The 22607-nt window shown below is 54.6% G+C and overlaps 1 protein-coding gene across 3 annotated transcripts in view; it reads left to right on the plus strand.

Annotated features, from left to right (window-relative positions):
* Window positions 1–297: 297 nt before the first annotated feature.
* The window catches only part of FBLN5 (fibulin 5), a 70968-nt gene continuing 48658 nt past the window's right edge, over window positions 298–22607 (plus strand). The window contains exons 1-4 of one of the 3 annotated variants that reach the window (XM_055333687.1): window positions 298–384; window positions 3851–3905; window positions 5777–5828; window positions 9047–9301. In XM_055333687.1, coding sequence (XP_055189662.1) covers window positions 368–384; window positions 3851–3905; window positions 5777–5828; window positions 9047–9301 — 379 coding nt within the window. In that variant the 5' untranslated portion in view covers window positions 298–367. Of the gene's footprint in view, window positions 385–619; window positions 745–3850; window positions 3906–5776; window positions 5829–9046; window positions 9302–22607 lie in introns of those variants that run through there. The other 2 variants (XM_055333685.1, XM_055333686.1) reach the window with 2 other exon arrangements.

Below are 22607 nucleotides of genomic sequence, written 5' to 3' on the forward strand. Positions count from 1 at the left end.
CATACTTAGAAAATGAAGTGTTCATTTTTAAGATTCCTCCTCCAACTGGTCTAGCGCCGGATCCCTGAGAGGGGCTAAGCGGAACCAGGTGCTCTCCGAGCGCGCTCCGCGGCGGCCGAGGACGCAGGCTCCCGCTGCCCCTCCGCGACGGGCTCGCGCCCCCGACAGCAGCCCGGAGCCCCGGGGACGCAGCCACAGCCAGGGCCGCGGCTGCAGGCCCCCGCCCCCGCCCCCGCCCCCGCTCCCGCCCCCGGCCCGGCGCGGCCCCGGCCCCCGCCCGGCCCCCGCCCGGCCCCCGCTCCCGCTCCCGCTCCCGCTCCCGCTCCCGCTCCCGCTCCCGCTCCGGCTCCGGCTCCGCGCTGTGGACATGCCAGGACTCCAGAGGTAGGTGCCCCGTCCGCCCCCCAGGCCGCGGAAGCCTTAGGGGCGCCCGGCGGGCGGGCTCGGGCGGCGTCTCCCCGTCGGAGCCTCCCCCGGGAGCGGGCCCCGCAGCGGGGGGCGCGCGGGCCTCCCCAAGGGGCTCCAGCCGCGCTCCAGGGCCGCCCGCGCTCGCAGCGCCCGAGGTCTCCCGGGGGCGGGGGCGGGGGCGGGGGCGGGGGCGGGTCACCGGGCAGTGACCGGCCCGAGCCGGCGCGGCTGCCCACCCCAGGTCGGGTCTGCTCGCGGCCCGTGCGGGACCCCCAAAGGGCACACGCGACCCAGAAGTCTCAGGCCAGTGACACGTGGGGACGGCGGACAGAACATGTAAGCTCGCGTTTTGCGCTTCTTTACGGAAATCGCAGTTTGAGCCGGGGAATCCGTGAGCCTTGAAGGACCTCACCCAGGGGATACCTGCGCGGCTTTTACCTAGCAAACGCTCGAAAACGTCGCTGCTTTAGACAGACGGACGGTGGGGGGCGGCCCTGTGCTGACACACGCCCTGAGCCGCGGCTCGCCCCCTGCACCCTTGCACCGCGGGCCGCTGCACGAAATGGGCGGGCCTGCCTGTTCTCGAAAGTCCCAGGGACCGGTGACGAGCATCAGAGTCTCTCCTGGACTTTCTAGAAAGCCTTCATCTTTAGGGTTTCTGGGGTTGTGCACGACAAGGTATCTCTGTTCGTGAGAGGGGGAGAGCAGCAAGGTGGGAGTTCCCTCATTTTCAAAAGACCCATCTTCATTGACCCCGTGGCTCCTGCCAAGGCCAGGCTTCAGGCTGGAGCGCTCAGAGCAGACCTGTCAGGGGCTGCCCCCGCAGGGTAGGGCGTAGTGGGCAGACGGGGCTGGGGGGTCGGGGGTTAGCATGCCTTTTCCACTAGCTCCTGGAGCCTCCCGCCTTCAGTCAGGCTGTTCCGTCTCCAACATAAACGAGACAGGATTTTATAACCTGGCGAAAGGAAACTTCATGTGAAGAAACAGGAAAACATTGAAATTCATAATATACAGCTTGGAAAATAAATTTGTTATTGTTCTCTCATTCCTTCCAGATATAAATCTGGCCGTCACAAATATCAAACAGTCCTGGGATCTGGCTCTGCACTTTGTAAGGTCAGGGCTGTCTCGGGCATTGGAAGACCTGGCTCACGCAGGCACTCAGACAAGATGAGAACATGTGGACTCTCAGGGTCTTTATTCTCTGGATCGGGGGCTCGAGGAAGGAAGTGAGCCCGCGTCTTCTCGCACCACATCTCGGTTCTGCCCTCCCCGGAATGTCAGCTCAGTGCCAGGGCCCTCTGAGCCCTCGGGCTTGCTGGTTCACGTGAACCTTGTGTCACGCACTGAGTGGCATCTATCGAAAGTTCTTTTTATGGAGGGAGGAGTTGTAGAGTAGAGGTGTGCGCTGATAGTGGCAGGTCTTCAAGGCACCTCCTCCAGGAAGCCTTCTCAGACGGCCCTTTCCTTGCCCGCATCCTGGCTCACGTGGTGCTCCCGGGGCCTGTCTCTAAGTGCCCTTGCCAACGTGTAGAGATGGTACTGGTTCAGGTGGCACTCCCGCCAGCTCCCCAGGGCGGCGATGGGGTCACAGTTTGGTTGCTCTTCTGTCTAGGATCTGTGTTGGCAAAGAGCACTCATTTGGATGAATCATTACAGAACTAGGCACTAAAATAGCACTAAATAGCTCTTCATTTACATAGGTTTTTTTTTAAGCCATTGTCATCATTTTTTTTAAAGATTTGTTTATTCATTCATTTGAGAGAGAGAGCGCACGCGTGCATGAGCAGGAGGGCAGAGGAAGAGGGGGTCTCAATCAGACTCCCCTCTGAGCACGGAGCCCTTCATGGGGCTCAATCTCACAACCCTGGGATCACGACCTGAACCGAAATCAAGAGTCAGACACTGACCAACGGAACCCTCCAGGTGCCCCTACAGCATCGGGATCCGGTTTTGAGTTTAGGATTGGGTAGCATTGACTGCCCTTGGTGCAGTCGCACGGTGGGTCTCCAGGACTCTTCTCATCTTGCAAAACTGAGACTCCGTCCTTGTGAAGCACCGCCTCCCCCCGCCCCGCCCCTGTTCTTCCTTCCCCTGTGCCCCCCCCCCCCCCCCGCGTCCCTGTCCAACTCTCTCTAGGCCTTTAGCTGTTCATGGCCCTCAGGTAAACACACTTGGAGGGTATTTATCCTTCTGCGGGGGGTCGTGTCCCGAGCCCGCGTCCCCCGTCCAGGGGCTGTCCCTGGGGCGGCCTGGCTCCCGCCGCAACTCCCCTCCTTGGTGAGCCGACGAATATTCCGCTGCACGCACGCGTTGCTCACCCACCCCTCCGCCCCGGGACCCTGGGGTTGCTTTCAGCTTCGGGCTGTTGTGAATGACACTGCTGTAAACCCGGGTGTGTGGATACCCCGTCAGGGCCCCGCTTGCACTTCGTCTGCGTGTTCTCCAGGGCGTGGAATTGCTGGAGCCTATGGTACATGCGGTTTTAATTTCCCGGGCGGCTACCACCCAGCTGCACCATCAGACTTCCCCTCCGACTGCGCACAGGCTTCCAGTGGCTTCACATCCTTCCCAACATGTGCTGTTTTCTGCTTTTTTTTTTTAAAGAAAATACTGTATTTCTTTATTATATTTATAGAGAGGACAAGCAGGGTAAGCGGCAGAGGGGGTGGGAGAGGCAGGCTCCCTGTGGGGAGCCCGATGTGGGACTCGATCCCAAGAACCCGGGGTCATGCCCTGAGCTGAAGGCAGATGCTTCACCGCTGAGCCCCACCCCCACCCCCGGGCCCCTGTTTCTGCTCTTTTGATTATAAGCCATGCTGACAGATGTAAGGTGGCATCTACACTGCGAGGTTAAGGCATATTGGCCACCACGATTTTGTTGGATGGAAGCTTGTGGGTGCCGAAGCCTGGGAGGTGCAGGCTCCGGGAGGTTGGGGGTGGCGGGCCTGCAGGCAGCTCTGGGCTTAGGGGACTTCCCGCCGACCCCCGTGTGCCCCAGGGCTCGAGTGCTTCACGTGGGTGCCTGCCTCCTCCCTCGAGGGTGCTGTGGGCTTGGTCACTCCTGAACCCGTTTCAGGAAAAAGACGTTCCAACCTCAGGCAAATCTTGTGTGAGAGGTAGAGACGGCGCAGTCGGTCAGTACATTGGTCATGCCACAGGGGTGGGTTTCAGACTTTCTCTTTGAAGCAGCAAAGCCTTTTACCTAAAAAAGAAGAGTCATCTTACACGTTATCCCAACACTGGAAACCAATAGAAGAGGCGTGGTTTTGTTTGGGGCGATTGGGGGCATCTGGAGCCCTCTGACCTCTGCCCCCCCATAAATACACAGGGTGGAGTCCCCATTGCAGGATCATGGGCAGCATGAGACCCATGTTTGTTCCCAGACCTGGATTCTGGAATGATCATGGGTATTTATGTATCAACTTCTTGCTCCCCGCAGGATTCTCACCGTTACCATTCTGGCTCTCTGTCTTCTGAGTCCTGGGAAGGCACAGGTATGATTTTGACTTTGTTTATTATCTAGAAGCATGTTAAATATCGGAATGAGGGTGTCCAGCCCTGCGTTTTGGAATCCCAGGGTGGGGGGGGGGGCAGAGGGGGCGCCACAGCTCACCTGAGCTGAGCTCCGTCCCTGCATGCAGGGGGCAGCCAGGCTCTGAGAGGCGGTTGCCTGCCCCCGGTGACAACGTCGTCATCTGTAAGTGGCAGGGCTGGGACTTGAGGGCTCTGATCCCTAATCTGAGACTGGGAATGGGATCCTCTGCCTCCGTGATGTCTTTCAGGTCTTGATTCACAGTGTTGAGAAGTCAGAGGTGCTGTGGTGCTTGGGGGCGGCGGTGCCCTTCGTGCACGTGGCCCATGTGGGACTGTGTCTCCACAGACGCGCATCCCCAGCGGGAGGGGGGTCCTATGTCTGGGCCAAGCCCCTGGCAGGAGTGTGGAGGGCTGGGGGGGGAGGCTCAGGTGGGGGCCCGGACTTTACGAAGCCATGTCTATGTTAGCCTTGGGGGCTGTGGGTACATCCCTCCTGAAAACTCAGAGTGGCCTCTGTCTCTAGCTCAGAAATGAGTGAGGCCTCACCACGGAGCAGGGCTAAGGGTGGGGGAGTATATTTTTTCGCTTCATATTACGAATTTCAAAATAGATTCAGGCTATTAGGGATAGACAGGGTCTTGGAGGGGCCTTGGAGTTTGGTGGTCCAGCCTCACGGTGACAGACGGTGACATCCAGGCCCAGGGAGGACAGGGTCCCGGGCTGCACGGTGCATGTTAGGCCCTTTGCAAACATTGACACTTGGAACCGCCTGGAAGGAGGCACTGTCACCCCCATTCACGGGTGAGGAGATAAAGGCAGAGGAAGTTGTAGGTGAGAGGCTGATGCCGGGCAGGCTGGTGGCTTTGAGCCCTCACTGGCGCTTAGCGGGTAAGCCAGGCCCGGACATCTGTCTCACGGTTTCCCGAGCTTTATGGCACAGCCTCCTGGCTCATTGCTCCTTTTTTTTTTTTTTTGCCTTGAGGCCCTGAGCCTCCGGATCCCTCCCATGAATACAGGCTGACTCCATCATCTCCAAGCACCAGCCCATGGCCCTGGGAAGCCAAGCCCTGGGAGCTGCAGGGAGGGCCAGGGAGGGGATCCCCATGGTCAGAAGCATTCCTTCTCCACCTCGCCTCCGAGATCTGTCAGCCCCATGACATTTTTCTGAGGCCGTAAAGCTGTGCCTTGAGGTGCACGTGAAGACCACGACCCTTGGGGACTGTTGAGGCCTATTTCTGGAAGCATCTTTGTGTGGTTGTTGTGCCGAGATGCAAGTAGAGGGGTTTCCCCAAGTCTGCTTTTCTTACCAAACCCACCACTTTGCTGTGTGTGCAGCTTTCAGGGTGGAGGGTGCGGGGAGGGGATGTCACAGCGGGCAGGGTGCTCACCGCAGTCCCTGACAAGGGGTCACGTAGCACCTGGGGTAAGAGTGATTGCCCTTAACCGCAGTTGTAGCCATTCTTGGAAAGAGATGAATACAGATGTGCCTCATCCCCATGCAGACCAAGTGTGGTTACTGCCCTTCATAGCTACAGCGGGAGATAGCCCCCAAATCTGCTACAATTGGGGGTTTTGAAGCAATGGTGTGGGGGGCGGGGGTTAAAGAGTGATGCTCAGTGTACAGTGATGATAAAAAATACTAAGAAGAAGGGGGGCAAATAGGCCTTATAATAGGTGTTGGTGTTACAGATGCTTTTTTTTTTTCTTTACTTAATTTCCGGAACTTTCTGTGATATCCTTGTAATACTTTTACATTAAAAAACAAAAAACAAAAAACAAAAAACCCGAAGGACTACAAGCTCACCTCTGTCTCCTTTCTCCTTGCCTGCAGCAACAATGCACTAATGGCTTCGATCTGGACCGCTCGTCAGGACAGTGTTTAGGTACGGGGCCTCCGAGGATCCTGCGCTGGGGTGGGGGATGTTTGGTGATAGACCCGATGACAGGGCCATGTCTGTCTCGGCCGTTGCTTGACATAATGAAATCTGTGTTGGCCTGGATCGTGGAAGAAAACAGGGCCACAGAAGGTGTCAAGTCAAGAATGGCCTTTGGTCAATCACCTCCTTTGTGGGTAGTCCTGCGTGGGGGCAGGAAGGGCCACATGGATCCGTGTCCCCGGGGCTCTCCTGCATTCGCTTCCTATCTGCTGTAACCAATGGCCACAGATGTAGTGGTTTAAACAACAAAAATGTATCTCCCAGCTCAATGATCTGTGGATCATTATCTATGTTATTGGTAGGTCGGAGGTTGTATCGGGGTCTCCCAGGCAAACATCGAGGTCCAGCAAGGCTTTGCTCCTTTCGAGGAGCTCTCGGGGAGACTCCCTGTCCCTGCTCACTGGTGGTGTTGGTAGAATCCACTTCCTTTTTTTGGAAACATTGAGATACAATGGACACACCACATTGTGTGAGCTCAAGGTGTAGGACTCATTGGTGTGACACGCGTATGTGTCACGATGATCGCTGCCGCAGCCCCTGCTGCAGCTCCGTCACACCACACAGTCACCTTTTACGGTGAGAACGTGTGAGATCTGCTCTCTTAGCAGTTTCCAAGTGTGTCAGCGACCCTCACGGTGCTGTACGCGAGCTCCGCAGTACGCACACAACTTACAACCGAGACTTTGTTCCCCTCACCAGCCTCTCCCAGACCCCAGCCCTTGTCAGCCACCCTTTTACTGACGATTGTTATGAGTTTGGCTTTTTTGATTCCACATATAAGGGAGGTCGTGCAGGATTTGTTTTCCTGCGCCTGGCTTATCTCATTTAGCGTAACACCCTCGAGGTCCATCCATGGTGTTGGAAATGGCAGGACTTCCTTCCTTCTCTCTCTCTCTCATGGCTGAAAATGCCCACTGAGTGTGCATGTGTATGAATATGTGTGTGCGTGTGTGTACCTTGATATAAACACATCTTCACCTTATCCATTCCTCTGCTGACGTACACGTTGGTGGCTTCCACGTCTTGGCTCTTGTGACCTGCCCTGCAGGGAGCATGGGAGTGCAGGTGTCTCTTTGAGGTTCTGCTCTCATTTCCTTCAGATAAGTACCCAGAATTGGGATTGCTGGACCATATGGTGGTCCTATTTTTAACTTTTTGAGAAACCTCCAGACCACTCTCTGTAGTGGCTGCACCAGTTTGCATTCCCGTGGCATTCTGTTTCCCACGGTTGCAGGACTGGAGCCCCCAGGTCCTTGCTGGCTGTCAGTAGAGGACTTTCCCTCCTCATCCCCTGCCTCGTGGTCCCCTCCTCCATCTTCAGAGCCACCACTGTGAGTTAAGTCCCTCACAGGCTCTGGATCTCTTCTTTTCCCATTGTCACATCTCTCTGACTGACCCTTCTTGCCTCCTCTTCTGCTTTTAAGGACTTCTGTGATGACACTGGGCCCACCCACATAATCCCCCCACATCTCAAGGTCAGCCGGGTAGCAGCTTGAATTCCACCTGCTACCTCATTCTCCTTTACTGAGTAGCCTGATGCTGCCACCAGTTCCGAGGATGAGGACTGACATTTGGGGGCTATTCTCCTAGTACGTCATCTGGTGGAAAAGGTAGACCTGGACAGAGAGAACACCGTACGTGCTGGAATAACAATCATTGCCGAGTTAAGGCCAGAGCCATGGGCCCTACAGAAGTAGGGGAGGCAGTGATGTCTTATGTCAGGGGTCAATAAAAAAAGCCTTCATGGAGGCCACATTTGAATCTAGTATTTTTTTTTAACGTTTTATTTATCAAATGAGAGACATAGGCAGAGGAAGGTCCTGGATCCCCGGACCCCGGAGTCATGCCCTGAGCCACTCAGGTGCCCCTGAATTGAGAACTGAGGGATGAGTAGGATCCTGAGAAATGGCATTCCAAGTGGAAGAAACAGCAGAAGTGAAGACCGGGGTGGAAAGGACACTGCGAGTACAGAATAGTTTGCTGTGGCTGGAGCATAGCTCCTCTACCAGGACAATAAGGCAGCCTCACTTGCTCCCACCTGGGGGGTGTATTTAGCTTTTTGATTATATTTTATGGAAGCCAGGGCCTGTGTCTTCCTGGAGCTCACATCAGCTAAGACCCAGAGGAGAGACACATGGTGCCCAAAAGTGATGAGTGGTGAGGAACACAACCCTGCTGTGGAAAACCTGGGCGTGCACTTTGATTAGAGGCACTGGGGGACGGGGATGCGCCAGGGGCAGAGAGGGGGGCAGCGGGCCATTGTTTTCTGTCCCACTGGCCTTCTCAAGGGGCTCAGGCTTACGGCTGCAGATGGGGCATCTGAGCCTCAGCATTTCCCTTTCCTGATGGGCCTTCGTGTGCATTTCTTGGAGGAGCTGCTTGGGGTGAGCCATCGGGCTTCCGACATGTGTCCCCCAGGCTCTGGCCCCTGTGGAGTGACCCCAAGGCTGCGACAGGGCCCAGCGGGTAGGCTCAGATAGTGGGCTGCTATGCTGGAGCCAGAGCCCAGGGATCCCCTGCCCCATCCTTGCAGGGCCGATTTTTCTCAGGAACCTGCCTCCTGCTCCTGGCCCGATGAGCAGAACATTAGCCTGTCTGGAAATGGGCCTGTTGTGGGCTCAGTGTGAGCTGACCTGCAAGGAAGCCTCCACTTTGCCAATAGGTGGCTAGCTCTCAGCCAGGCCTGACGTCTTCCTGCGTGCAAGTGGCTGTCTCCCGTGCCCAGCTGTTATTTGGAGTAGAGGTGGGAGTAATGATTAGGTCTGTCCCCATGTTTCCCAGGGGCTCAGGGGGGCCGCTGAGGTGTTACTCACAGAGAGATCCTCTAGTTTAGTATTTATAGATTCCTTTTTCCTGTTTTTCCTTCTATTCATGTTAATTGATAGTGTTTTTACTTGGGCTTCAAATGGGGGTGATAATACATGTTTTGTGGATATGGCCCAAATGGTGATGTGGTCTCTGATGGTGATGCTCAGGTGACGCTGGTCAGTGTGATCCCATTTAGCCAGCATGTGAGAGTCCCTGCAGTGATGAACCAGGGACTCTCCTCAGCGTCTGGGAGCATGTGGTGGTGAAGAGTGTCTTGGGGTCTTTGGCTTAAATATGCAGCACATAGGGCATGGGCAGGGAGCTGCTAACACTCATCCTTTCCGTGGTCCTTCCAGATATTGATGAATGCCGGACCATCCCTGAGGCCTGCCGAGGAGACATGATGTGTGTTAACCAAAACGGCGGGTATTTATGCATCCCCCGGACAAACCCAGTGTACCGAGGGCCCTACTCGAACCCCTATTCAAACCCATACACGGGTCCGTACCCAGCAGCAGCCCCACCACTATCAGCTCCAAACTACCCCACCATTTCGAGGCCTCTCATATGCCGCTTTGGATACCAGATGGATGAGAGCAACCAGTGTGTGGGTGAGTAGCCTGGCATCTCCGGCTTCTGTGCTCTGGTCAAGTCCTAATCCCGCCACAGTGAAGTCCTCACTCACGAAACAGTGACTTCTTACTTTCTATGAAGTTCCTTCACGTTTAGCAGCCCGTGTCTCTGGGAACCCTCCCAGCCGGGAGTAGCTTGGATTGATGTACGTGAGGGTTCTTCATCCAGAGAGCCAGTTTTTCTTTATTTTCATCTGTCAGTCTCTCTGTCATCTATCTATTTAAAGACGAAGTTTATATTTTTTCTGTTTGATAAAAAATGCTTCTGGTTTCACTGAGTAAATCCCAGAGAGAAGATCTAGAAAGGACCAGCAGTTTCTCTGCAACACTCCTCACCCTCGAATGGAATGTATACTCTTGAAATAAAAAGTCCTGAAGGCCACAGCCAATTGTTCTGGAAAGAGAGTGGGTTCCTTGGGTGGGTGCCAATGTTCTTTTGGCTAAAATGAGCCTCACTGATGGTAATTCACAGCAGGAGTAGACCTCTGGGAAGAAGGCGACCAGAGGCTGTGAGGCCCCCAGGGGGTTGGCAAGCTGTTTGATGCCCTGGTGAGCTTTGGTATCTGTGGGCCAGGGTGGGCCTTGGCAGAGGGTTACCTGGGATCCACTCTTGGTTGCTTTGATGGTTGGACCAAAACCTTTGTAACTATTTCCAACTTTGGCAGATGGTCTAGAGTTATGATGGACTTTTTTTTTTTATCGTATGCACCCCATATCCAAGATCATTTTGAGCCTGAAGCCCCATTATAGACATATTTATAAATTACATACATGTCCTGTTATGCTAATATGGTTTGAGGAGTGTAATGCATCCGTTCAAAAATAGAACATTTTAGAAGATGTGATAGAAATAAATGTGCCTTGAAGCTCTGATAATTCCTTCTGATGTCCTCAAAGGTCTGGAGACCACTGGTGAACCTAGTGAGTTTTTTTTGTTGTTGTTGTTGGTTCCATTTCAGGGCTCTGAAGCATTGAGCTGTTAGAGAGGCTGGGTTGGTTATTTCGTGATGTCTTCTATACGTTCATGCAAATGAGTGTCAGTCACATTGCCATCTGGATCCATGCAAATAGTATGCAAACAAGTAGCCTGCAGAGCTGTGAGGGGAGAACTTCTCCATTCTTAGGGGTTGCGAGGGACATGGGTTGTGTGAGTGTGTGTGTGTGTGTGTGTGAGAGAGAGAGAGAGAGAGAGAGAGAGAGAGAGGCGGAGGAGGAAGAGAGTGAGAAGGAGGGGTGAGGCAGGGAGGGGAGAGCTGGTTGGTGGTCACTCTGAAGGTGAAGAATGTGGGGTCGAGTCAACCCAGAGATGCAGTTTGGTGGAGGAGGAGGTAGCACGCTTCTTTATTAACAAGCAGCAGAACCGCTGTAACTGGAAGGGACTTTACCAATTGAACTCCAGCCTCCTCATTTTGTAGGAAAGGGAGCCTGGACTCCAGCGAGTTTGTAGTGACAGAGGTAGAGTGGGAGTCCACTGGGCTGACTGCCAGTATCTACTTTCCTAACTTGGCCGCATGACCTGTCTTGTCTGGTAGAAAAGAAATGATCCTGAAAGAAATGCAGAGGAGAGATTGGGGTGGTGCTCCTCTTCCAGGATGCCTGCCCTGTGGGGCTGGATGTACCAAATGTGCAACTCTAAGGGAGGGAGGGGGTGTAATAACCCACTGGACTTCGGGAGGGGGCCCTCTGTGGTGCAGGGTGCCTGCCTGATGTCGGGGGCAGCCCCACAGGTCCCTCTGGGGAGAAGCTGGGACTGGCGCATGACCTCCTGAAGCAGGCCTCTCTCCCCCCACAAAGACTTCTTTCCAGGATTGCAGGGCCCTTGAGAACAGGGACGGGGCTGGGAAATCTAGTCTTCTCCCGGCCCTCGTGATGTCATGCAGCTTTATGGCTCCCAAGCTGTCACATGGGAGCTGCCGGGCTTTCATAGTGGCCCTTGTGTAAGAAGAATAGAACCAAGGAACCCTAGTGAGACTTGGCCTGGGGCCCACCCATCTCCAAAACGTTCAGCATTATGCATTCATAAGCGCTGAGTCCCTTCAACTTCCCTTCCATTTCCTGCTGCGCAGAGGTCCTTCTGGGCATTGTAAGAGGTGGCGTCACAGGGGCGGGGTGACCGAAGGGACCAGGAAGGGAGTCAGTTTCCACCTACTGTTCCCTCCAGAACAAGGAGGTGAGAGGTGGGCTTGAGAACAGGCAGGAGGGAAGCAAGGCCTAGGGATGGTCGGCGAGGGGAAGGTGCCAAGGGGGGCCATTGTTAATGAAAGAGGAGGAGGTGAGGACGGGGTGCTCACCACCGGGAGGAGGAGAATGTGGTCTGAGCTGGTGGAGAAAGCATGGAAGGAGCAGTGTGTGATTGGAAAGAACTGGGAAACGTTCCTGAAATGCAGGTGTCCTAGGGAGGAGGGCCACCTCTCCAAGGGAGGCTTTTCCTCCTCCCCATCAGGATGAGATGAATAAACAAGAGTGATGCCAGCAGTGGCATCACATCAAGAGCAAACACTTGTGCGGTGTGGTGCGGGGTGCTGGGACGTGTACACGTGAACTAACACGTTTATGCCTCACGGCCGCCCCACATGACAGAACTGTCACTATTCCTGTCATACTGGTCAGGCCCTAGAACCCTTGGAGGAGGCCAGGAAATCTGGCTGAGGCGCAGTTCGGGGGTGAGCTGGGATGTGAACCCATTAGGCCCTGAATGAGGCTCAGCAAGGTTAAGGTGTGTTCACCTCAGAGAGTCTGCGTTGGAGCTCTGATTAAACATGAGCGCCTTCTCTTGCCTTTTTTTTTGTTTTAATTAAAATTTTTGTCCTGTCACATTTTGAACATAGAGGCGGAGAGCAAAATGAGTACCACCTGTTTTCCATTCGATTGCTATAATCAGCCTCGCTGGTCCTTTCCCCTCCCCCAGTGGATTCATTAGAGCAAATCTCAGGCATCATATGACTTTACCTTTAAATACCTTAGAATATATCTCTAAGAGATACAGATTCTTTAAAATATATCGCCCCAACACTGTTATCAAACCTACAAAAGTCAACAATAATTCCTTTTTATTGTTCAATATCCAGATGGTGTTCAAATTTCCCTGGTCATGTCATAAATGTCTTTTTGCCCCTGTTGGTTGGTTAGAACAGGATACAGATAAGGTCCAGGGGTTGCATTTTGTTGACAAGTCTCTTAAATTTCTCTGGATCTTTCCTGTCTCTCTGGCCATGTGTTTTGTTGATGAGGCAGAGCGGTTTGTCCTGTACAGTTCTTTACCTTTGGGATTTCTCTGATCACGTTTTTGGGGGCGGGTATTCAACATACTTCTTCACGCCTTCTGCTTTTCCGTGAACTGGTAATGGTTAGATCTAGAGACCTCATCCAAGACTGCTTCCTAGGCAACATCCCTGTTTTTTTGTCTTCCTTCTGCCCTGGTTTGTCCTCGTGAACTGTGAGACAATCTGCTTCAAGAAGCAAAAGGGCATTTTCCCTGTGGCTTCCTTTCTCTGAGTTTTGGACTCAGTTTCAAAGAAGCTGTTTCCACTCTTGTGTCCAAATTAGCCCATGACCCCTCGCTGCAGGCCAGGCATGGCCGGCTCAGAGCACGTGTCCCCTGTGGCCCTGAATTTCCTTCTTGACTTCTCTCTTTTGGATTCTTCTTTGGAGGTGACTAGACCCTGTCCCTTCTGGAACAAAATCTGGTTTTGAGTCCCCCAACCCCTAGAAGTAAATCTGGATCACCCAGGACACTTGCAGAGTGAACAGCAACCCAAGAATAACAGCCCATGAGCCAAGAGAATTTTGAGTCCCCAAGAAAACTGTCATCTTGGCTCCGTGAGTGGGGTGGGACTTGTGGCTGGTGAGGGTGGGTCTTTCAGCTCCCAGGCCCCGGGAGCTCTCCCGACTGGTGCCGGTGATGGAGAACCAGAGGGATGCGGTGAGTGATCAAGGAGAAGGGGGCTGCTCTAGGGAAGCCTTACCTTACCTACCTAGATGCACCCAAGGCACAGACTGAAGTGAAAGCAAACACATCCCCAGGGCTGAGCTGCTGGAAGGCCTCACAGAAGTAGCGTGCTATGGGGTAACCACTGTGGGCGCTGAAGGCTCAGAAAGAGGGGAGCTGAGCCGAAGGGTTGGGGCACCCATGGGTGGACCTTTGGCCACAGTCCCTGACTGTTGGTGTCACTCATTTGTGCGTGTGTCCCCTTTGGGGCTAAGCTTGTCACCTCCCCGGGTGGACATTCTTCATCTGGCTTTGCCAATCAACTTGGCTCAATGGCAGATTTAGGGACTCCACCGGTGACAAGTGCTTGTGGAATGTTCTGTGGCTGTGCAAGCAGTTTTTCACTAGAGCCCTGCTCCCCCGGGGACCGCGGGGGCTCTCCCAGTCGTTTGTGAGGTTGTGAGCAATGACTTTCTTCTCCCTCCTGGCCCTGGGGATTTGTCATTGATTGAAATGCTTGGGCAGGCAGGTAGGGACATGCATGGATCCTTCTGGAAGATGGGTGGTGCTAGCCTGAGGCTTTCCTTGAGCTAGTTTTCCTGAAAGCCAACCTTTTTTTTTTTTCCAACATTCAATATGTTGAATGTGACTGATGGAAACAGAGCACCTGTTGGTGTCAGGCTGTGGCCGGGCCACAGCCCGGGGGGGCTCTCCCTAGAGTTTACGGTCAAGGAAGGGAGATGAGACACAAGAGAAGCAGCTGAAATACTAGGTGGCCCGTGGCAGGTCCCTGAGACAGTGAAGAGAAGGCAGAGATAGGGAGGTCATAGAAAGATTCATAGGGTCTGAAAATGTGCTGAAGGCCTCATTCTTTAACACCTTTAAAGTGACCTAGAACCGAGCTGGTGATGCACCCACCTCGCACTTTCACGCCTTTGCCCGGTTCTGGTCCCTTGGTCAGATTCTGCTCTGAGACCCCAGCAAATCCAGGTTCATTTAGACTCTGAACCCAAGCAGTGAGGAGTCCTTTCACCATGACGCTGGTCCCCAGTGGGTAAGGCCAGGCCAGGAGCACCTGTCACCATGTAGAAGTTCCTGCAGGCTTTCCCTCCGATTTCTTATACCGGCGTGGGCTGATTTAAATCACATCCTTGGGGACAAGGCCAGAGGGAAAGTGAAGGTGGCACCGGCCGCTCGGTTCTCCAGCTGCCGAGGGCACTGGGCATAGGCAGGGAGGAAACGGGCTGGGCTCAGGCAGGGGCTCCACAGGCGGCTTCGCTTTGCTGTCCTGGTGCACCAGGCTCTGCACGCTTGTTCACCTGTAGCCGGACCTTGCTACAGGTCTTGAGGAGCAGCTTAGCATCTCTGCACCTCAGGCTTTCCGTCTGTAAACGGGGAGAACGCTACCGGCTTCCTTCCATAGGCAGTTTGTGAGCCTTAAATGAGATTTTCATGTAAATGGTCAGGTGTGGGGGGTGGCTCATGGGAATGGCTCATGACAGGGCAGTGATCGTGATAACTGTTGTCAGTATTTCCAGTCCCAGCATTCCGTTAGGAATTCTCCTGCTCCAAAAAAAAAAAAAAAAAAAAAAAAAAGGAATTCTCCTGCTCCAAATCCCTAGTCCTGTTATTCTATCAGCGTTTATTATTTCCACTGGGTATTGGGTTTAATGGTGCATGACTTTTGGAGGATTGAGGGTTGGATCCTTGACACTGGTTGGCATTTGGGATCTGCAGGGAGACCTCAGCAGAGAACGGACTCTGGGCAGCTCTTCTCCCAGGGAAATGCAGGTGGTGCCTCAGCAGGTCTGCGGTGAGGCCTGAGGTTCCAGCTTCTTTGGCAGCTCCCCAGTGAGGCAATGCTGCTGGTCCCAGAACCACGCTTTTTAAGCAAGGCTGTAGTTCATCTGTCTATTCTTAGATGAAACTGCATTTAAAAATACATGAAGAGGTGCCTGGCTAGTTCAGTTGAGCATGTGACTCTTGATCTTGAGGTCATGAGTTTCAGCCTCACGCTGGGGGTACAGATGACTAAAAACAAAACAGAAAACAAAACACTTAAATGTTAAAACTTAATATTTATTTATTTATCTTAAAGATTTTATTTATCCATGAGACACAGACACACAGGCAGAGGGAGAAGCAGGCTCCCTGCAGGGAGCCCGATGTGGGACTCCATCCTGGGACCCCAGGATCATGCTGTGAGCCCAAGGCAGATGCTCAACGGCTGAGCCACCCGGACATCCCAAAACTTAATTTTTACGATATAATCCCCATATTGTTTGAATCTCTTAGCAGGATATATTATTTTTATTTAAAAATGAAAATACCACCAATTTTTTTTAAAGTGTAAATCAGGGCAGATTGTTTGGTAAAGGGACCAGATAGGACATTGAGAAGAACTGAACAGTTTCGCTATTTCTTATCTGTGGGGCAGACAGAGGTCACAGGGCCTTTGTATAAGAAGAAAGGATGGTAGGATAGTAAAGCATCTTAGCTTGGGGTCTGCGGCTAGAATTCAGGGGATCTGTTGTCACGTTTTTCACCCACTGCCATCTAGAGAGGTTTGTCACTGTTTTCCATTGAGTAGGCAGTAAGCTGTAGGCCCTGCGCAGTACTGGGACAGTATTCGCAGGGGAAACACATATTTATATGTCATATCACAGCTGTAACAGTTCTTCTGAAGTGCTTGAAGTGTTTGGCACAACCTGAAATACCGTTCTCACTAATCCCTCCTTCAGCACTGTACAATATGCTGAGCTGCTGTCCCGTCTTGGTGTTCCGTGCCCTGACCAGGGAGCACATATATGACCACGACATGCTTTTGTTGTAGAGAGATTTTGTTCAGTGCCTTCATTGTGCTGGGTCTCCCTTGCCATCCCGTGAATTTAATTTCCTGCCGCTCACAGCATTCTTCTGAGAAGGGGCCTGTGGGCTTCATGGGTCTGTAGAATGGGCATGCTGCCTGCACACCACAGTCCTCCGTTGTCTGGAGGAGATGCTCTCTGGGGCCTCCTCCAACTCAAAATGTTCTGCTTTTCTGAATCATCCCAGTCCTTAGGAAGACAGTCTGGATTTTCCACTTGTGCGTCCTGGTCCGGGGTGCTCACTGACGTGGCCTTGCTCTCCTCCTGTGCTCCAGCTGGCACGTGTGCTCGCTGGCGTCTGCCAGGACTGTGTCTGCCCTCCATGGACGAGGAATCCCCCCCTAGCCATAGCCTCAGCTGCCGGGCCTCCACGCGGGGTGGGCATCCGCTGCGGGCCACGCCCAGCCCTGGTGCGGTGGGGAGTGGGCACTTCCCCAGGGCCCAGCGGAGCAATTTTCTCAATGACCTATAAATTTTTCTTGGCTCTCACCTTATGTTCTCTGGTCTGGTCCCGTTTCTTTCAATTATCGTCTGTCCTGGAATTTGCCAGTTGTGTGTGGAGAGCAAGTGGTGTTGCAAGAGGATGGAGGAAGTGTGAGCCTTCAACAGCGGGATGCTTCAGCAGTGCCTTTGGTGGTCGCGGCAGAGGCGGGTGTCTGGCCGCATGTCTGGAGGGGGCCTGAGGGGGGCGGGAGGGCAGGGTTACCTGTCAGGGCGGGCCCGTGTGTTTGAAGTCCTGGGCGGTACGTACCCTGGTGCATCCGTAGATGTGTGATGCTTCCAAGGGTGTTGAAATAGAGGAAGGTGATCGGAGCCTCCCTTCTGTCTGCAGGACTAGGTGTACATTGCATTTGCAACATCCCGTTGATGGAAGTGGATCAAGTGCGCTGCTGGCCAGCTCTGGAAAAGAGCCACACGTGCAGGCCTTGAACCTGCGTGGCCGCTTCCGCAGCTGTTCTCCACGGTGCATGTGTGCTTGTGTGCACATGGCCCTTGCCCTCGCCCCAGCGTGTGCAGGAACACGGTGTCTTGGGAGCTCTTTGTGCCACCAGAAACACAGGAAAGGAGATAAAGGATATGTAGGAAGGCAAAGGATCAGTGTTATAGAGAGTGTGGGCATGAGCACAGTGGACGTGATTCAGGTACCACATGAGCCATCGCGCTCAGCCTCGGGGAGACATCACTCCAAGGCTCCGGGGCTAGTACCTGCTGCGAGGGAAAGAAGGGTGGTCTTTACATCCTCAAGGGACCTGGAGGGAGGGGAGTGAGGCCAGAGAGTGGAGGGAGCTAGTCAGATGTGGGCAGGAGCTCGGGCTTTAGATTGAGATACGTAGGGTCAGATCCCATCCTGTGGGTGGTCGGGTGCCGCGTGCTACATCCGTGAGGGGCCGTCTATAGGATGGGGTGAGAACGCGTGTCTTATGGGGCTGTTCTGAAGCTTGGCAAGGACGCCCTGAGTGCCTCGAGTGCCTCCTGGTCAGGGGCACACTCCCCGAACCATGGCTGCCGTGGCTCCCTCCACCTCTGCTCCCCTGGGAGTAGCAGCCCTGCGGCCTCACACCTAACCATCCCTACCCTATTCGGTGAGATGTGGGGCTGCACATCCTAGCTGGGGGGGGGGGGCTGGCAAGGGAGGAGGAGAGGCTTCCCGACTGTGAGCCCTGGCGATTCTCCCCCTCTGCGCTGTGACCCCCCCCCTCAGCTGGATGGGCTGCCTTTGGTCCGTCCTCTGGGCCCCTCAGCCTGAGAGAGCCGAAGGGTGACAGGGTACAGTGTCGCTCACTCTCCGGCTGCCTGCTTCTCTGGACACATGGACACGCAGACAGAAAGGCGGACTCCAGACCCCGTGTGAAGGGGGTGGTGCGGGTGGGCCGGGCCAGCCCCTCATCAGGGGACCCTCTGCTGCAGCCCCAAGTGTGACAGGGCAGGCAGGGACCCATGTGCCCTCACGAGGATGTGGGCATTGGGGTTTGGGGCCCCGGGTAGGGGCCTGGGGGAGGCTAGAAAGCTTCATGGCTGCAGGTGTGGTGCCGGCCGTGCAACCTCTCAGTGGGTGACTATCGAAGGAATGAGTGAATGAATGAATGAGTAGAAGGAGGCGGAGCGTGAGCACTGCTGCACCTGGCAGTGAGGCAGGAGCCCTCGCTCAGTTCCTAAGTCAATGGCTCCTGACTCGCTTGAGCACAGCCCTGTGCCTGAGGCTCCTGTTTGTCTTGGAACAGGGGCGCGTGCTTGGGGAAGGGTCCCGGCCGTGTCCCGGGGCTGGCAGGGACACCACATTCACAGGATTCCTTCCCTCCGAGGCCTCCGACATCAGACTGCGTGTCAGGGGCTGCCCTGCTCTTCCCCTCGGCTAGTGGGCGCTGGGCCAGAGGGGAGCCGGGGACAGCCAGTGCCGGGCCCTGCCCCAGACTGCAGCGTCCGGGCAGCCAGGGAGGCAGGGAGGCTTTGGGGCCTCGGCGGTGCCGTCTGCCTCTGCTTCCAACCAAGATACTGGCGGAGCCAGAGTGCCAGCCAGAGCTGATTCTTGAGCTTTCACTTGCTCCGCGGTCTCAAAACCTCCCCCAGGAGTCTGTGAGGTCAGACCCTGCAGGCCTCACATCCGGAATCAGTAGGAAATTGGTGTCTTCAGCGGTTCCCGTGGGAAGCAGGGGATGGTGATTTGGGGGAGATCATATTAAGCAATGCAAAGACATGGAAAAACCCTTGAGTCTACTTCCCTCCCGTTGGGGATAAAGGTAAGTCATCTGTTTTCTGCCTTGGAGCTAGGGAAGGGGACGCTGGCCCTGCTGGGGCTGCTGGGGCCACGCGGAGCACGACGGGGACAAGGCCATGAGGGCAAGTGGTGAACTCAGGGTGAACTGAGTGACCACAGCATCCTGTACCATGTCTCTGTCTCTGGCCCATGCCCCATAACCACGATTGGTAGGCATTTGCGATCATTTATTCGGCGACTGTATCAAGGAGGAACTTGTATTTTCAGCCCCGGATAAATCCTCACTGAACCAGCAGGAAAGCTTACGCGGTGACCCGTGTGTACAGGGTTCAGATGAGCAAAGGGGAACTGGCCGTGTGTCCCTTGTCCACGCAGGGCAGTTTCATCATTAATGGACTTGGATCGGTCGTTTATTGTGTATGTGCAGGGTCTGTGCTGCGCAGCCGAAAATCCGCCAGGCGCCGCTGCTGCCCAGGGTGCACACGCTTGCCAGGACGGGGGTCAGAGGAAGGAGGGAGCCTGACACCACTGGGCAGTTTGTGCCCAGCGTCACGGTACGGCACCCAAGGCGGGTGGGCGAGTCTGCGTGGGGACAGGTGTACATGTCCGCGTGTTCCTGGGGATAAACTGTCACTGGACACTTCTGTGGGGCAGACACTGCCAGGGGCTCGGAGGGGACATGAAGATGCGGAAGCCTCAGTCCCTGCACATCTCAGCCGGGTGGGGGTGTGCAGGGCTGGGGGCATGAACACAACCTAGCAGAGGCTTTGCCTGAGCCACAGGCCAGTGGGTGCTGGGAGCAGCATCCCCAGGGGCTGGAGGAGTGGCCGCACGGATTGGGAATTCTGCTCAGGAGTGGGCTGATGCCCCCCCAAGAGAACCTTGGGAGGACTGAGTAGGATCTACGCCCGGGAGGAAGGCAAGTATTTGTGGGTGAGGTCACAGCATGGGCACAGGTGTGTGGGGCAGGAATCCTGCTAAGGGCCGGCCTTGGTGCAGAACCTGTGGGTCATGCCCCTGCCATGATGCCCAGTGTGTGGCAGCAGCGTCAGGGTGGGTTGGCGGGGTGGGAGGGTGGCAAGCATGGGAGGAGAGTGTGGGAAGGCCAGAGGGAACTAGGCTGGGGGTCTTGAATGCCATGCCAATGGCTGAGGCCCTATTCTGTGGACTTGGGTTTTTGAGGGGTGGGAGCTGTGACTTGTGTTTGAAGAAGCTCCTGGGTCAGGCCCAGGGGTCTGGGGTCTCCGTCTCAGTCTTGCCACAAGTTCCGTGGGTGGGGGCAGCTCCATCCCTTCTCTTCCTGGGCTCAGGCTCCATTTCCCATCTGCAGGAGAAGGCCTGGCCCATGGTGTGGGCTGCTCGGGGCCCTGAGCACTCAGGATGTGGACTTGCTCACAGTAGGTAGGGGAGGGTGGCTTCTGGAAGCAGGGAAGATCTGGGGGCCTTGTCTTCTCGCCAGAGGCTTGAGGCAGAGAGTCTTACATTTCGTCTGTGCTCTGGGGCGTGGGCCACTGACTGGGCCAGCTCGATGCTGTGCCCTCCGTCCTCCGAGTCCTGGGGGAGCCTCCCTGGAGGCTGGGGGCAGAGTGTGGGCCTCCCCAGTCCCCCCAGTAAAGGGGCCTAGGGGGGATGGCGGAGAAAAGGCTCTGACCGCCCGAGAGTGCACCCAGTTCAGTTCAGGGCATGTGTAGCTCCCAGGGGGCTTCAGGCAGTCAGTGAGGCCCAAACTCCGGGGAAGCCAGACCAGCCCCTAGCTTCTGGGGGTGGGTGCAGCTGCTGCACCCAGGCCAGTCTGGGCGACCTGCCCCTCCACCCCGCCCCCCGGCTCCCAGGTGCTGTGGTCTGTTGGCCACCCCCAAGGCTGCAGGCCCCTGACTCCCATCCGTGGTCATTCCCACGTGAGCACCCCTCACTCTTGTAGCTGCACTCCCACCCGCTCATCACTGACTCTCCAGCGGCCCGGGAGGCAGGCTCAGGACTGTTTTCCACTTTACGAACACCTGGAAGGCTCTGAGACTGTTCCCCGTGTCCCCCTCCCCGGTCTGCGGGGCAGGCTGGCCGGCCAGAGAGCAGGCATGTGGACTTTCAGACCCTGCCCCTCCATGAGATGCCTCTGGGTGCCTTTGTTTAGTTTGTCTTAAATTTTAATTCCAGTTAGTGTAAATTCAGTTGTTGCAGGAGCACAACGGATGGGTTCGGCACGCATCACGGGGGTGCCCTGCCCTCTGGGATCCACTAGTGTGTTCTCTGAGGTCAAGAGTCCACTTCTTGGTGTGCCTCCTTCTATTTTTCCCCCTTTGTCCATTTGTTTTGTTTCTGGAATTCTACGTAGGCGTGAGCTCACACAATATTTGTCTCTGAGTTATTTCGGGTGACGCCACACTCTCTAGACCCACCCATGTTGTTGCAAATGACCAGGAGTCCTTCCTTCTTACGGCCGAGTCATGCTCCGTTGTATGTACACACCGCGTCCTCTTTGTTCTTTCATTGGTCGGTGGGCACTGGACCGTTCCCATGATTTGGCTACTGCTGGTAACGCTGCCATGAACATCGAGGTCCACAGATCCCTTTGAGTCTGTATTTTTGTATGCTGCGCCGTGATGGATGTGAACTATATCAATACCCAGTAGTGCAGTTGCTGGGTTGCAGGGCAGCTCTATGTTCAACTTCCTGAGGATCCTCCACACTGTTCTCCAGAGCAGCTGCACCAGATGCATTCCCACCAGTAGGTAAGAGGCTCCCCTTTCTGCTCATCCTCACCGACACCTATTGTCTCCTATCTTGTTGATTTTAGTCCTTTTGATGGGCTTGAGGTGGGATCTCATGGTGGTTTTTATGTGCTGAGGATGAGTGATGCTGAGCCTCCTTCCACGTGTCTGTTGGCCACCTGGGTGCCTTCTTTGGGCGGGTTGTTCTTTGCTTTTCCCAGGCTGCACTGGCTTCCTTTCTCTTCCCTACTTCAGGGCCTCCGCTCCTGCTGTTCCCTGGGCTGGAACTCTCTGCTGCCTCTTCACAGTGCTGCTCGTCCCCTCTTTTCAGGCGTCAACTCAGTTTATAGGTCTTCCTTCCTAAAGAGCCCTTCCTGGGCCACTGTGTCCCAAGTAACCCCGCACTCACTCTCCACCACAGCCCTTGCTATTACGTGTCACAAACCTGAGTGTGCACAAAGATCATCTGGAGGACTTCGAACAGTTCCTGGGTCCCACTCCTACTGATTTAGTAGGTTCAGGTTGGAGCCTGGGCTTTCAAATGATGCTAAGGCTCTGGTCTGGGGACCGTACTCCGAGGACCACTGATCGGTAACTATCTTTTAGTTAGTTAGTTAGTTAGTTAGTTAGTTAGCAAATTTTTATTGAGGTGTGATTGATATACCACATCATATGGATTCTTGGTGTGCGGCACAAGGGGTCCATTCTTGGCATATGGTACTGCCTTGTCTAGTTCACATCCATCACGGCTCAGCATTTTTTTTTTTCTGGTGCTGGGAAACTTTGAGATCTACTCTCTTAGCACTTTTTCAGATCTGTGGTGCGGTACTATCTGTGGTCACTGTGCTATGTGTGGCCTTCCCATGCCTAACTTATCTTATAACCAGAGGCTTGTACCTTTTGACCCCTTTACCCCGGAGCTGGTAAACACCAGTCTGTTGTCTGTACCCATGAGTTTAGGTTCGTTCTGTTTTTTTTTTTTTTTGTTTTGTTTTTTTAATTTAATTCAATTTCATTTATTTATTCATGAGAGACACACAGAGAGAGGCAGAGACACAGGAGAGGA

This window comes from Nyctereutes procyonoides, unplaced genomic scaffold (genome assembly GCF_905146905.1).
Source record: "Nyctereutes procyonoides isolate TBG_1078 unplaced genomic scaffold, NYPRO_anot_genome, whole genome shotgun sequence".
Lineage (NCBI taxonomy): Eukaryota > Metazoa > Chordata > Mammalia > Carnivora > Canidae > Nyctereutes > Nyctereutes procyonoides.